Genomic DNA, 16,898 nt, shown 5'->3' with positions numbered 1-16,898 from the left:
CACTAACTGGCACAGCCACAAAGTCATACATGATTTTAAACTTAATGCTAACCTTAACCACACTGCTAACCCTAATGCCTAAACCTAACCTTAAAGTATGACCAAAAAGCTCATTGTTGTTTTCATACATTTTTACTATATAGCCAATTGTGACTTTGCAGCTGGCCTATCTAGAGGAAATCGCTCAGTTCTGCCTCCAGGGCAAGATTCAAGACAATAAACATTAACCTGCTTGAGTGATGTTGAGGACATTTCTGACAGCAGCTAGTCTGAGCATCAGGACTTTTACATCATTCCAATTTCCACCTGCTAAGACTTGAGAGCAGGAACTGATAACATCAAAACCCTTACATTACCTCCCCACCCAAGAGATATTACATGCTCTACCAGGCACATTAAGCGAATCGATCTACACACGCCCACACAAAACACATTCTCTCTCACACTCCTCAAGCAAGCCGAAACTGGAGCAACAGGAACTCCTGATACTAAGGGTTACAGTGTGTTATAAATGTGTTACCTAATTAAAGTTGATGCTTGACACACACACACCCCTTCCCAGGATTTTCCATCTCTGTAAGGAGTTGCTATGGTAACAAAGGAGATGAGAGAGTGAGAACAGAAACGTGTTTCTTACCGATGAAGGGGATGGAGTCGAGCGAGTCGTCCAGGTTGCTGGTGCACGAGGCCTTGTGCTGCACTCCCAGCCTTCTCATGGTCACCTCTCGCTGGACGTCGTTGGATAGCCAGCACCCCGATCCCCTCTTGGCTGCTAGAGTCCCCACCTCCGTTGGAGACTCCACGTCGGTGTCGTTTACAGCCAGGATGTAGGAGGGGTGGCGGATAGGCTGGGGTCCCGAGTTTTTATCCCTTCTCAGGACCACCACTGTGGCGTCCGGCCCCTCTACGCCCTCCACCGGTCTCCCGTTAGTCTGCACCAGGGTGGGGACCTTTGACCTGAGGGTCACAGTACCGTTAACAGTGGAGGAGGAAGTGGAGGTAGAGGAGGAGGAGATGGCCTGCTGTCTCTGAACGGGGACTTTGGAGGGGCCGGAGCAGGACGAGGACCTGGCACCCAGCCCCACCTCCCTCCCGCTCTCCTCCCTCAGGCTGTCGGCCCGCCCCCGGAGCTGTAGTTGCTGCAGGGGTGAGGAGGAGTAGCCCAGGTGGTTACCCACCATCACGGCTCTTTGGTCTTTGAGCAGGTCCATAGCACTGTTACCGGGGCCCTGGGTGGAAGGTAAGGAGAGAGGCGATGGGTCCGAGGTGGAGTTTTTAACAGGCAACCGCGAGGGCCTACTGAGGGCTGTCTGTGCAAGGCTGTCTGTCCTAGAGGGGAGCAACGGCTCCGTCGTACCTTTAGTGAACATAGGGGCAATGATGGGCATGCCTGTAAGGCTGGTACTGTGATGTTGGGGTAGTTGTTTCAGCGCTGCCCCGTGTCTGCTGGATCTGGCCTCCTCGCCCCTGTACAGTAGCAGCCTGTCCTCCAGCTCTGCCCTGCTGTACCCTCCCACTCCCCTCTCTGTAGATACCACCGCCGCTGGGTCGCCTTGCCGGCCCAGGTAGTCGCAGGAGCGTGCCCGGGGCTTGGCCACTCCCATGAGGGCTGAGGAGGGTAGGGCATCCTGGGAGGCACTTCGGGGCCAGTCCCTGGGCATGGCTGTCCTCTCGGGCCCTCCCCCGCCTAGCCTCTCCTGGGAGGCACTGCGCAGTGGAGCCACAGTGGCCCCCTGGTAGGATCCCCGGTCGTGGGACGTGCTCCTGCGTCTAATCTGGGACCCCCCCAGGCCTCGTTGGGAGGAGGCGCTGGCGCTGGCACTGGGAGGGCCAGGCTGCAGTGCGTAAGCGGCGTTGGGGTTGGCCGCCGCCCGCAGGCTGTCCAGACGCTCCTGGATGGTGCGGCAGCCATAGGTGTGCAGCCGCTTGGCGTCGATGTAGTCCTTGTAGGTGGTGTAGTTGCGCCAGTCGATGTTCTGGTGAGGGGAGGTGGAAGTGGCAGGGGAGGAGGGTGAGGGGGTGTAGTGGTTGGGCGTGGTGGGGGAGGGTAAGGTGTCGCCGGCCGTGGTTCGAGGGGAGGGGGTGAGGTGGTGTGTGTCAGGGTAGATTGGGGAAGGCCTAGAGCCAGAAGGGGAGAAGACTGAGGACTCTGTGGGCCAGGTGGGGATGGGGGTATATTGTAGCTGTGACCCTCCAGGGGGGCCAGGGGTCACGAGGATTCTAGGTTTGGTTGAGAGGCCCAGGGGACTTCCGAACCGGTTCTCGTCAGTCCTGTGGCTGGGGCCAGCCCGAGCCACACAACGGGGTCCCCGATCCGCTACTGGGTCAGGCGGCACCACCAATGTCCTCACACTCTCGTTGCACACACAAACCACCGTCTGGGTTTTAGGGACCTGCGGGGGTGGAGGAGAAGGGGGGACAGGGATCTCCAACCGGTAGCCCATGTCTGTGTGGCCTGGCGTGGAGGTGCCCTGTCTCCCTGTCCCTGCCTGGGCCGGCCTGCCGCTCCGGGAGGCCTCTGTGGAGGGGGATGGGTCCAGGGCCTGGGCCATCCCTGGGGCTTTAGGCTCTATCCTCGGGTAGCATATGGGAGGAGGCTCCGGGATGTGCAGGGCGTTTCCGCTGTATGCTTCGTTTCCTTTGAGGTATGCATCTTGGGAATAGGCCTGCAAGAGATTATGGGACATTATGTCTCTTCAACTGCATTGGACAAAAATAGGTCACATAAAACCTCTGTAGTGTGCCATTGCGCCAAACTGAAGCGATCTTCTGGGTACTGCTTAAGTTTTCCGCCATGCCCATAAAGAAACAGCTACGCTACAGCACAATTACCAGAAAAAAGCATATGATGAATGATAAAGAAAAAGATGACCCATATACTCCTCAAAATTATTTTGCAAGGACGATGAATTTCAGTACACAGTAAATGACAGACGAACAATTGAACACACATGTTTGTACATGTTATAAAAACTGTCAACAAAGACATTTCACTAAAAGATGACACAGTATTGCTCTCTTAGTCAAAGTCAACAACCAGCCCTTCCCCACCCCGGCGGAGCCTGAATCCTGAAGCGACACTGGGAGTGTGAGTTTGGGTCAGATGACCTCTTCCAACGGAAAGCGCTGGAAAAAGCAACAGATGAATCCAGGAGAGAGTAAAAAAGGGGAGAGTGAGAGGAAAAACGCCAGGGCCCAGAATAAAGCCTGGTAAGAGCTGGATTTCAATCTACTAAATTAAAATGTCTTCAGTTCAGAGATGTGTATTGAGTCAGGTATTTGATGTATATCTCCCCATCCTTGCAGTGCGAGAACTCACTGAAGGGAAAGCAAGAGTTGGACTTTAAATCGATGAGCGCTCTATCTGTGGTGTCGGGTTACGTTTGTACAGTGACTCCAGCATGCCCCTAACTCTAGATTTGCATAAGTCAAGTGATGTTGTAAAAACAAATGTACTGGTCCTCTGTAGCTCAGTAGGTAGATCATGGCGCATTGGCACTTGCTATGCCAGGATAGTGGGTTCGATTCCCGGGACCACCCATACTTAAAATGTATGCACGCATGACTAAGTTGCTTTGGACAAAAGCTTCTGCTAAAAATGGCACATATTATATTATTATATTACTACTAACTTAAAAGCTTCTTTCCCTAATGTGAGCAGAGAGCGGGAGACACAGATATTTGAATGGGGAAACTACAATACCTTTCCTGTCAATATTTAGCATGCTCTAAAACAGGGGTTCACAAACTCTTTGGGTCCGGGGACCCCTTTCGTAATAGAAAGTTAATCAGGGACCCCCTCATAATCAGAACACAACTCGAGTGAAATAATTGTACTATTACTTAGGCAGTGCATGGCCGGATGAACCAAGTCTCGGGCCCTGGCAACAAATGTTGCAGTTTAAGCTAATTGGCAGCAATTCTACAGATTTTGTCATGTGGAAGATTATTTTTTGTTGTATTTGCAGCTTTAAAGCTAATATCCTGCAATTCAAAATATTTTTCCATGAGGCAGAGAGAGAACTTTGCAGTTCTCTCTCTAAAAACAGGGGGGAATACAAAAAGTATTGAGTTGAAAAAATTATAATTGGTGGAGTACTGTGGATAGCAATATCCCTGTGAGCCTCCCAGGCCCATGTTGCCAGGGTTAAGAACATAAATTGTAGATTAATAATATTACATTGTATTACACCCTCTAAACTTATTCCACGGATCCCTTGGCCAAAATGTGTTTAATCTGTTGTTAGTAATATTCATTAATACAAATTAAATATTGTTTTTATATTTTGAGATCTGGCCGCGGACCCCCTGCAGTACCTCGGACCCCACTTTGAGAACCCCTGCTCTAAAACACACAAATACATTATAACAATTAAAGGCACAAGGTGCTAAGGAGACAATACAAAATCCAGTAGAGATGACACGATTCTAGCTAAGGGAAGGTACAAAAACATTACACTGTTGATACCAGCTTTAAAAAAGGTCTGAAGCCACATTCACACAGGAAGAAATGACAAAGGAGTTAGTAAGTTTCCCTTCTTACCAGAGCAGTGATATCCCTGGAAAACTGCCAGCCGACAGGTAAGAGGCAGGCAGGAGAAGAGAAGAAGGAGAGGGGAGAAAGAGGAGTAAAGATGTGCAATAGAGAAAAAGAGGCTGGAACTGTTGAGGCTGGATTGGTCATGGCTACGGTCGCTGTGTGAATGCTGTAGGGATGCACCACAAAGGCAGAGGGCAAGAGAAGTGCAGCGAAAAAAGAAGACAGGAGCAGGAACAGATAGGAGGAAAGTCACAGTCATGTTTGCGCTGCCACCTGCTTGTACCTCTTCCACCTGGGGACCTAGAAACCAGGCTGCCTCTGACCGTCGTCCCCATAATGACCTCCTCTCACCCCGGTGGACAACACTGCCTGATAGATTACCCTGAGCTTGTGACTACTGACCGACTACCGCTGCTGCTGTTCACTAGCTGCCTCGGTATCCCTTTCTTACCCACTCAGCATCTCCCTATACTCTCCTCGCTCTCTGTAGCCATTCATATGACGAGAGCAGCTGCTTGCTTATACATTCAGTTCTGGCGGTAGAGTACTCTTCCTTTGCCTCATCCCACCCTCCAACTCTCTCTCCCCCTCACCATCTCTTACCCTTTGTCAGCCCGCCTTCTGCAGCGAAGCAATATGAACGTGAAGCTGAGGGCAGTCAGCTGACTGCAGCTGCTGATTGTGTGCACACGCCCCTGCTATGTACTGATTCAGAAGTAGGCACTCTAAGTGGACACACACACAGCAGACCCACGTTCCACATAGCCTCTTTGCCTACACTTACATTGAATCCTTTCCATTTCCTTCACGCATCACTGCTACAGAAAATGCACACTGATGTGTGACACTGACTATGTTGAGTGGGATGAGGAGCTCATTGGCACTGCTCCTCTAACTATAGATATGGAGAGCAGTGACAGAGTATCAGTCCAAAATGGATTCTTTACATTTACAGGATACGTCTTTATCTTCAATTCTGAATGAACTACATATACTCTCCATTTTAGAGAAATAATTTGGGACCAGATTTATGAGCGATTTGCACCAGTTTAATGGGCTGTGTATAATTTGTACTTCCCTCAAAAACTACAAACTGGTAGTAAATCTCATGGTGTCTTAAATGTGTAATTTGTTGAGCAAAAATATTTGTGGGCAGATTTTGCTGGGATTGTTAGGTGAATTTTGTTTCAATTGCTAACACTTATTGCTGTGTACTGCCTAATTTACAAAGAATGCCCTCAGGCTTCAACAGTGCTCCGACACATTCCTAAATGGCAAAATATGTTTGTGTGGCTTTGGCAAGCTATGACCTATCCATCTAGCTATGTGTGGAATTTAGCATGACACTAGGGGCTGGAGTCGGTTCAGTTCCTTACTCCAGATGAGAGAACATGTGGAAGTGAATAACAGGATGTGACTGGGGTTGTGGGCTGGTGTGGTCTGGCATAGCGTTATCGACTGCTGGGCTCTGGACCCTGACGGGTGGCGTTGGTTTGCTGTGCAGATCACTGAGCCGGGCAGGAATATGGGTAGGTGAAGCGAGGGGCCCTGGCAAGCTGGCACCCCGTGGCACCACAGAGGCTCTCGTCCTCTGGTCCTTAAAGCGCTCTGTTCTCTTTCTCATCACTCTCTCTTTCTTTCCATGCTACTGGGCTCATCCTTCACTTTTACTCTGTGTTTCTTTCCATCTCGGCCAATACTACTCAGTCCTCTTCCTGCACACACACACACGCTAACACACTTTCAAGCCCACAGCCAATACTCTTCACCTGCTGTCAACAGTCAACCGCTGGTCGGTAATCCATGAGAAATGGACTGGAGTTTTAGCTAACCTAAGGGACAGTGCATGAAAACCTTAATGTTCAAAACAATGCTGAGTGAATTATCAAATCAATCAATCAAATGTATTTATAAAGCCCCTTTTCCATCAGCAGATGTCACAAAGTGCTTATACAGAAATCCAGCCTAAAATGGTGGCTACTCTTCCCTCTGTTCATGGCAGGGAGTCTGCTGGATGCTAAGCCCTGCACAGAGAGCCCAGTGCATTGTGTCTATTTGTGGGGAGGAAATGCTGAGTGCCTTTAACCTAAGGGGGACAGTAGTATTATGAGAGTGGATATTATGTGATGCTACATTCCTCTTAGATCTAAAGTCCCCTGTTTAGGGGAGCTGCATGGTTCTGGTACCGGTTCCGACCGTCATTTTTGCTTATAAATCGATATGTGGACACTGTAGATCGGGCGATAGCCCTGGTCCCCACGGACACAGTAGTATGTTTTCTGAGCCTGTGTGACGTAAAATGTGAAATCTGAAACCACTTGAAGCTGGGATGTCCCTTCGATCATTTAATTTCCCTTCCGACTGGCCATCAACTTCTGGCTGAACCCTACGTCACAGCCACTGACATGCACAAGCCTGCAATCCTTACATCATACATCACTGTAGCACATTCAGAGATTGATTTATACAGTTGAAGTCGGAAGCTTACATACACTTAGGTTGGAGTCATTAAAAGTAGTTTTTCAACCACTCCACAAATTTCTTGTTAACAAACTACAGTTTTGGAAAGTTGGTTAGGACATCTACTTTGTGCATGACACAAGTCATTTTTCCAACAATTGTTTACAGACAGATTATTTCACTTACAGTGAGGGAAAAAAGTATTTGATCCCCTGCTGATTTTGTACGTTTGCCCACTGACAAAGAAATGATCAATCTATAATTTTAATGGTAGGTTTATTTGAACAGCGAGAGACAGAATAACAACAACAAAATCCAGAAAAACGCATGTCAAAAATGTTATAAATTGATTTGCATTTTATTGAGGGAAATAAGTATTTGACCCCCTCTCAATCAGAAATATTTCTGGCTCCCAGGTGTCTTTTATACAGGTAACGAGCTGAGATTAGGAGCACACTCTTAAAGGGAGTGCTCCTAATCTCAGTTTGTTACCTGTATAATAGACACCTGTCCACAGAAGCAATCAATCAATCAGATTCCAAACTCTCCACCATGGCCAAGACCAAAGAGCTCTCCAAGGATGTCAGGGACAAGATTGTAGACCTACACAAGGCTGGAATGGGCTACAAGACCATCGCCAAGCAGCTTGGTGAGAAGGTGACAACAGTTGGTGCGATTATTCGCAAATGGAAGAAACACTAAAGAACTGTCAAACTCCCTCGGCCTGGGGCTCCATGCAGGATCTCACCTCGTGGAGTTGCAATGATCATGAAAACGGTGAGGAATCAGCCCAGAACTACACGGGAGGATCTTGTCAATGATCTCAAGGCAGCTGGGACCATAGTCACCAAGAAAACAATTGGTAACACACTATGCCGTGAAGGACTGAAATCCTGCAGCGCCCGCAAGGTCCCCCTGCTCAAGAAAGCACATATACAGGCCCATCTGAAGTTTGCCAATGAACATCTGAATGATTCAGAGGAGAACTGGATGAAAGTGTTGTGGTCAGATGAGACCAAAATGGAGCTCTTTGGCATCAACTCAACTCGCTGTGTTTGGAGGAGGAGGAATGCTGCCTATGACCCCAAGAACACCATCCCCACCGTCAAACATGGAGGTGGAAACATTATGCTTTGGGGGTGTTTTTCTGCTAAGGGGACAGGACAACTTCACCGCATCAAAGGGATGATGGACGGGGCCATGTACCGTCAAATCTTGGGTGAGAACCTCCTTCCCTCAGCCAGGGCATTGAAAATGGGTCGTGGATGGGTATTCCAGCATGACAATGACCCAAAACACACGGCCAAGGCAACAAAGGAGTGGCTCAAGTAGAAGCACATTAAGGTCCTGGAGTGGCCTAGCCAGTCTCCAGACCTTAATCCCATAGAAAATCTGTGGAGGGAGCTGAAGGTTCGAGTTGCCAAACGTCAGGCTCGAAACCCTAATGACTTGGAGAAGATCTGCAAAGAGGAGTGGGACAAAATCCCTCCAGAGATGTGTGCAAACCTGGTGGTCAACTACAAGAATGGTCTGACCTCTGTGATTGCCAACAAGGGTTTTGCCACCAAGTACTAAGTCATGTTTTGCAGAGGGGTCAAATACTTATTTCCCTCATTAAAATGCAAATCAATTTATAACATTTTCGACATGCGTTTTTATGGATTTTTTTGTTGTTATTCTGTCTCTCACTGTTCAAATAAACCTACCATTAAAATTATAGACTGATCATGTCTTTGTCAGTGGGCAAACGTAAAAAATCAGCAGGGGATTAAATACTTTTTTCCCTCACTGTATAATTCCCTGTATCACAATTCCAGTGGGTCAGAAGTTTACATACACTAAGTTGACTGTGCCTTTAAACACCTTGGAAAATTCCAGAAAATGATGTCATGGCTTTAGAAGCTTCTGATAGGCTAATTGACATCATTTGATTCAATTGGAGGTGCACCTGTGGATGTATTTCAAGGCCTACATTCAAACTCAGTGCCTCTTTGCTTGACATCATGGGAAAAATCCAAAGAAATCAGCCAAGACCTCAGAAAAAACATTGTAGACCTCCACAAGTCTGGTTCATCCTTGGGAGCAATTTCCAAACGCCTGAAGGTACCACGTTCATCTGTACAAACAATAGTACGCAAGTATAAACACCATGGGACCACGCAGCCGTCATACCGCTCAGGAAGGAGACGCATTCGGTCTCCTAGAGATGAACGTACTTTGGTGCGAAAAGTGCAAATCAATCACAGAACAACAGCAAAGGACCTTGTGAAGATGCTGGAGGAAACAGCAACAAAAGTATATATATCCACAGTAAAACGAGTCCTATATCGACATAACCTGAAAGGCCGCTCAGCAAGGAAGAAGCCAATGCTCCAAAACCGCCATAAAAAAGCCAGACTACGGTTTGCAACTGCACGTGGGGACAAAGATTGTACTTTTTGGAGAAATGTCCTCTGGTCTGATGAAACAAAAATAGAACTGTTTGGCCATAATGACCATCGTTATGTTTGGAGGAAAAAGGGGGTGCCTTGCAAGCCGAAGAACACCATCCCAACCGTGAAGCATGGGGGTGGCAGCATCATGCTGTGGGGGTGCTTCGCTGCAGGAGGGACTGGTGCACTTCACAAAATAGATGGCATCATGAGGAAGGAAAATGATGTGGATATATTGAAGCAACATCTCAAGACATCAGTCAGGAAGTTAAAGCTTGGTCGCAAATGGGTCTTCCAAATGCACAACAACCCCAAGCATATTTCCAAAGTTGTGGCAAAATGACTTAAGGACAACAAAGTCAAGGTATTGGAGTGGCCATCACAAATCACTGAACTCAATCCTATAGAAAATGTGTGGGCAGAACTGAAAAAGCGTGTGCGAGCAAGGAGGCCTACAAACCTGACTCATTTACACCAGCTCTGTCAGAAGGAATGGGCCAAGATTCACCCAACTTATTGTGGGAAGCTTGTGGAAGGCTACCCGAAACGTTTGACCCAAGTTAAACAATTTAAAGGCAATGCTACCAAATACTAATTGAGTGTATGTAAACTTCTGACCCACTGGGAATGTGATGAAATAAATAAAAGCTGAAATAAATCTCTCTCTACTATCATTCTGACATTTCACATTCTTAAAATAAAGTGGTGATCCTAACTGAACTAAGACAGGGAATTCTTACTAGGATTAAATGTCAGGAATTGTGAAAAACTGAGTTTAAATGTATTTGGCTAAGGTGTATGTAAACTTCCGACTTCAACTGTAGCCATTAATCAAAAATAAAAACAAAACATTAAAACAAAAAACATTAATATGAGATTAAAGGTGAGTTCCTAACGAGTTCAGGAAGCCAAGCTAGAGCTCTGTGAGATGTTCACAGCGATGGAGGCAGACGTTTTGATCGAGAGACCTTTAAAAAAAAATATGCACATTTTCTCTAACACTAAACATACAAATATGTATTTTACAGTTATAAGGAAGGTGAAATCTTATAGTTAGTTGTTTATAATTTGATTATACTATATTTAGAAAGCATATACAGTGAGGGAAAAAAGTATTTGATCCCCTGCTGATTTTGTATGTTTGCCCACTGACAAAGACATGATCAGTCTATAATTTTAATGGTAGGTTTATTTGAACAGTGAGAGACAAAATAACAACAAAGAAATCCAGAAAAACGCATGTCAAAAATGTTATAAATTGATTTGCATTTTAATGAGGGAAGTAAGTATTTGACCCCTCTGCAAAACATGACTTAGTACTTGGTGGCAAAACCCTTGTTGGCAATCACAGAGGTCAGACGTTTCAAGTAGTTGGCCACCAGGTTTGCACACATCTCAGGAGGGATTTTGTCCCACTCCTCTTTGCAGATCTTCTCCAAGTCATTAAGGTTGAGGCTGACGTTTGGCAACTCGAACCTTCAGCTCCCTCCACAGATTTTCTATGGGATTAAGGTCTGGAGACTGGCTAGGCCACTCCAGGACCTTCATGTGCTTCTTCTTGAGCCACTCCTTTGTTGCCTTGGCCGTGTGTTTTGGGTCATTGTCATGCTGGAATACTCATCCACGACCCATTTTCAATGCCCTGGCTGAGGGAAGGAGGATCTCACCCAATATTTGATGGTCCATCGTCGCTTTGATGCGGTGAAGTTGTCCTGTCCCCTTAGCAGAAAAACTCCCCCAAAGCATAATGTTTCCACCTCCATGTTTGACGGTGGGGATGGTGTTCTTGGGGTCATAGGCAGCATTCCTCCTCCTCCAAACACAGCAAGTTGAGTTGATGCCAAAGAGTTCCATTTTGGTCTCATCTGACCACAACACTTTCACCCAGTTCTCCTCTGAATCATTCAGATGTTCATTGGCAAACTTCAGATGGGCATGTATATGTGCTTTCTTGAGCAGGGGGACCTTGCGGGCGCTGCAGGATTTCAGTCCTTCACGGCGTAGTGTGTTACCAATTGTTTTCATGGTGACTATGGTCCCAGCTGCCTTGAGATCATTGACAAGATCCTCCCGTGTAGTTCTGGGCTGATTCCTCACCGTTCTCATGATCATTGCAACTCCACGAGGTGAGATCTTGCATGGAGCCCCAGGCCGAGGGAGATTGACAGTTCTTTTGTGTTTCTTCCATTTGCGAATAATCGCACCAACTGTTGTCACCTTCTCACCAAGCTGCTTGGCGATGGTCTTGTAGCCCATTCCAGCCTTGAGTAGGTCTACAATCTTGTCCCTGACATCCTTGGAGAGCTCTTTGGTCTTGGCCATGGTGGAGAGTTTGGAATCTGATTGATTGATTGCTTCTGTGGACAGGTGTCTTTTATACAGGTAACAAGCTGAGATTAGGAGCACTCCCTTTAAGAGTGTGCTCCTAATCTCAGTTTGTTACCTGTATAAAAGACACCTGGGAGCCAGAAATCTTTCTGATTGAGAGGGGGGTCAAATACTTATTTCCCTCATTAAAATGCAAATCAATTTATAACATTTTTGACATGCGTTTTTCTGGATTTTTTTGTTGTTATTCTGTCTCTCACTGTTCAAATAAACCTACCATTAAAATTAGACTGATCATTTCTTTTGTCAGTGGGCAAACTTACAAAATCAGCAGGGGATCAAATACTTTTTTCCCTCACTGTAAGTCATTTCAAGCCTTATTCATATAGTTTTGTTGAATATGAAATACGTCATACAACATATTTGTACTGTGTACTTGAGCTTGTGTCCTCACAGGTGACTACACCTTAGCAATTTATAACTATTTTTACCAGAAAGGTGAGATTTGAACTTTTCTTGGAGTATGCAGTATTACTAATTATTGTTTATGGCCCTCTCATGATAAATTATTACTTTTGGGGATTATGTGGATTACATTTTTGATTACATTTAACTGGTTAACAATCCCTACTCTGTTCATTGTCTAGCACTAGGATATGGGAAAGAGTAAAAAACAACTACCTTGTGAGAAAGAGTAAAAAGTAACTACCCATCCCACTTTATGCACATACAAAGATCAAATAAAGATTACCATAAACCTTCACAAGGGCGTTCAGTTCTCTAGTCAACAATAATCAAGGAAGATATTCAAGCACAAAGTTAGGAGGACGGTCTTAAATTAATTGTACTTACCAACTGCAAAATGTCCTCATCTTTTGGCATCACACATAGTTCCAACGAGGTGTCGCTGTGAGAAGGACAAAAGTAGTAGAGATTCCACTTATGAGTTGGAGCAGTAGTGTGCACAATCAACATAGTTAATGTAAAAACTAAACCTTTTTTTGTATAGTTTAGGCTTGGCTTTAAGGTTCGCGTTAAGTTATGTTCATGATTAGGAGGGTAACTGTTCAGTAACATTGGGAATAGAGTTATATACGCCATGGGCACATGGATTGCTCAACAATGTCTGCTTGCCAATTTCCAAGGAATGCTGAAGTGGCTGGAAAAATCTTATTTTAGTGACACCACATAGCTCCCTTTGAATTTCCAGAGAAGGAAATGGTTTACGTTTCATTTGAAATATTTTGTTTGAATGATTGGAATAACAAAGGCCGTTCATTTTCACTTAATCTACTATCGATAGCACCAAAACGAGACAAGGTTTTCGAAATGTGCACAGCCTTAAATACTTTAATAAGGCACTTCCTGGTAAGGTTTCCTGCAAACTATTAGCATTGTTTAAAAATAACCCCCCTTCTTCATGTAAAACTCCATGAGAGTGAGATGTATAAGAGAAGCAGGCAGTCCCTTACCTGTTCTGTATCAAGGCGATCACTTGGGAGTACGTCTTTCCAATGATACTTTCTCTGTTCACCTTTACAATCCGGTCCCCTGAAGGGAAGAGAATTCACATTTAAAACACATTGAATATGTCTCCAATGGATATGTAGCATATGAAAGAAAAACACAATCATTGACAGTGCATGGTTGCAACGCCACATGACAATTTAAAAATGTGTTGCTCAGTGTGCCCCATGTTCCCTCATCTTGGGTAAGGATGTAGCTCCCAGTACCATAGCATTTCCCCTCAGACAGATAAGACTGTTGGGATCAAAGGGGAATAGCGACACTGCATAAATGTGTTTACTACAGTCAACCCTACTGTACGTTGGGCTCTTTGGCTACGTCCCAAATCAAATGGCACCCTATACTCTATATAGTGCACCCCCATAGGGTTCTGGTCAAAAGTAGTGCACTTTATAGGGAATAGGGTGCCATTGAGGACTCAGGCTTTTTCATTCAAGTTTTCTGAAGAGGAGATCTACAGGAAGCTGGTTAGAGGGAGTTATGGACAAAGTGGAGATAATTGTGGGAAAACCAGTGCATTCCCCTTTCCCAGGAAAGGAGTTATTCAGTGAAAAAAAGAGAACGCTAGGCTCCGTCTGTCCAGGGTTGAATAGTGGGAACCGGGGTACCTAGATTAACCGCCCAAACCCACTCCCTTTTCCCAGTATAAATAACTGTGAGAAACCAGTAAATTATAATAAATAATTCCTATGAACAGCATGACGTGAAATAGAACTGTTAAATTACATGCGATGTCTAAATCTGGCTTCTCTACAGGCCACGGCCTATCCTCTGCTATCTGCATGATCAATCATCAATGCTCAGGGTGGGGACGGACAGCGCATCTCAGTATGGAGGGCAGTTCACAATGAGTGTACACTACACAAAAGTATGTGGACACCCCTTCAAATTACTGGATTCGGCTATTTCAGCCACACCCGTTGCTGACAGGTGTACAAAATAGAGCACACAACCATGCAATCTCCACAGACAAACACTGGCAGTAGAATGGACCATACTGAAGAGCTCAGTGACTTTCAACGTGGTACCGTCATAGGATGCCACCTTTCCAACAAGTCAGTTCATCACATTTCTGCCCCGCTAGAGCTGCCCCGGTCACCTGTAAGTGCTGTTATTGTGAAGTGGAAATGTCTAGGAACAACAACGGCTCAGCTGCGAAGTGGTAGGCCACACAAACTCACAGAACGGGACTGCCAAGTGCTGAAGCGCGTAGCACACGGTTGCAACACTCACTACCGAGTTTCAAACTGCCTTTGGAAGCAACTTCAGCACAATAACTGTTAGTCGGGAGCTTAATGAAATGGGTTTCATGGCCGAGCAGCCGCACACAAGCCTAAGATCACTATGTGCAATGCCAAGCATCGGCTGGAGTGTGTAAAGCTCGCCGCCATTGGACTGGACTCGTTCTCTGGAGTGATAAATCACGCTTCACCATCTGGCAGTCCGACGGACGAATCTGGGTTTGGCGGATGCCAGGAGAACGCTACCTGCCCAAATGCATAGTGCCAACTGTAAAGTTTGGTGGAGGAGGAATAAAGGTCTGGGGCTGTTTTTCATCGTTCGGGCTAGGTTCCAGTTAAGGGAAATCTTAACGTTACAGCATACAATGACATTCTAGAAGACTCTGTGCTTCCAACTTTGTGGCAACAGTTTGGGGAAGGTCCTTTCCTGTTTCAGCATGCCCCTGTGCACAATGCGAGGTCCATACAGAAATGGTTTGTCGAGATTGGTGTGGAAGAACTTGACTGGCCTGCACAGAGCCCTGACCTCAACCCCATCGAACACCTTTGAGATGAATTGGAACGCCGACTGCGAGCCAGGCCTAATCGCCCAACATCAGAGTTTGCAAATAAATAAAATAAGTATATATATTTTTTTGTTATTTAATTAAAGTTATGCAACACCTAATTCCCCTGTGTGAAAAAGTAATTGCCCCCTTACACTCAATAACTGGTTGTGCCACCTTTAGCTGCAATGAATGCAACCAAATGATTCCTGTAGTTGTTGATCAGTCTCTCACATCGCTGTGGAGGAACTTTGGCCCACTCTTGCATGCAGAACTGCTATAACTCAGCGACATTTGTGGGTTTTCAAGCATGAACTGCTTGTTTCAAGTCCTTCCACAACATCTCAATTGGGATTAGGTCTGGACTTTGACTAGGCCATTCCAAAACGTCACCATTGTGCCTTTTTAAACATGTTCATGTAGACTTGATTGTGTGTTTTGGATCATTGTCTTGCTGCACGACCCAGCTGCGCTTCAGCTTCAGCTCACAGACAGATGACCTGACATTCTCCTGTATAATTCTCTGATACAGAGCAGAATTCATGGTTCCTTCTATTAAGGCAAGTCGTCCAGGTCCTGAGCATCCCCTAACCATCAAACTACCACCACCATGCTTGACCGTTGGTATGAGGTTCTTACTGTCGAATACAGTGTTAGGTTTTCGCCAGACATAATGGGACCCATCTCGTCCAAAAAGTTGACTCAAGTTTGCCAAAATGCACCTGGAAGCACCTGGATGATCATCAAGACTCTTGGAAGAATGTTCTATGGACAGATGAGTCAAAAGTATACACATTTTTGGATGACATGGGTCCCATTATGATTGGTGAAACACACATAACCAGTCAATCTTCGTGAAAAGAAGTAATAGCCTTCTGCATCTTATTCTAGTCCTATATTATTCAAGCATGTCATTACAATGATGAAGATAAAGACAACAAAACGTTTTTCATTTACCTGTTGAACGCGAGGAAGGAATGAAGAAACAATAGAGGAAGAGGAGGTAGGCTAATACGCACATTGCACAACATTAGGGGAAATATTATGAAAGGTATATATGCGTCAGCCTACTAATTATACAAATGCAAAATAGACCCTATTATACACTGCTCAAAAAAATAAAGGGAACACTAAAATAACACATCCTAGATCTGAATGAATGAAATAATCTTTCTTTACATAGTTGAATGTGCTGACAACAAAATCACACAAAAATTATCAATGGAAATCAAATGTATCAACCCATGGAGGTCTGGATTTGGAGTCACCCTCAAAATTAAAGTGGAAAACCACACTACAGGCTGATCCAACTTTGATGTAATGTCCTTAAAACAAGTCAAAATGAGGCTCAGTAGTGTGTGTGGCCTCCACGTGCCTGTATGACCTCCCTACAACGCCTGGGCATGCTCCTGATGAGGTGGCGGATGGTCTCCTGAGGGATCTCCTCCCAGACCTGGACTAAAGCATCCGCCAACTCCTGGACAGTCTGTGGTGCAACGTGGCGTTGGTGGATGGAGCGAGACATGATGTCCCAGATGTGCTCAATTGGATTCAGGTCTGGGGAACGGGCGGGCTAGTCCATAGCATCAATGCCTTCCTCTTGCAGGAACTGCTGACACACTCCAGCCACATGAGGTCTAGCATTGTCTCGCATTAGGAGGAACCCAGGGCCAACCGCACCAGCATATGGTCTCACAAGGGGTCTGAGGATCTCATCTCGGTACCTAATGGCAGTCAGGCTACCTCTGGCGAGCACATGGAGGGCTGTGCGGCCCCCCAAAGAAAAGCCACCCCACACCATGACTGACCCACCGCCAAACCGGTC

General features: G+C 45.8%; 1 protein-coding gene across 4 annotated transcripts in view; it reads right to left on the bottom strand.

The window, feature by feature from the left end:
• Positions 1 to 16,898, bottom strand: part of arhgap21a (Rho GTPase activating protein 21a) — a 104,391-nt gene that overhangs the window by 19,880 nt on the left and 67,613 nt on the right. For all 4 annotated transcript variants that reach the window (XM_084179095.1, XM_084179097.1, XM_084179096.1 and 1 more), the window contains 3 exons: positions 13,233 to 13,311; positions 12,613 to 12,667; positions 638 to 2,666 (listed from right to left, as the gene is read on the bottom strand). In XM_084179095.1, the coding sequence (XP_084035221.1) occupies positions 638 to 2,666; positions 12,613 to 12,667; positions 13,233 to 13,311 (2,163 nt within the window). The remainder of the gene's footprint in view (positions 1 to 637; positions 2,667 to 12,612; positions 12,668 to 13,232; positions 13,312 to 16,898) is intronic.

Source organism: Coregonus lavaretus (genome assembly GCF_964263955.1).
Source record: "Coregonus lavaretus genome assembly, chromosome: 2".
Classification (NCBI taxonomy): domain Eukaryota; kingdom Metazoa; phylum Chordata; class Actinopteri; order Salmoniformes; family Salmonidae; genus Coregonus; species Coregonus lavaretus.
Note: the sequence above shows the minus strand (reverse complement) of the source record. Positions and strands in the feature narration are given on the sequence as shown.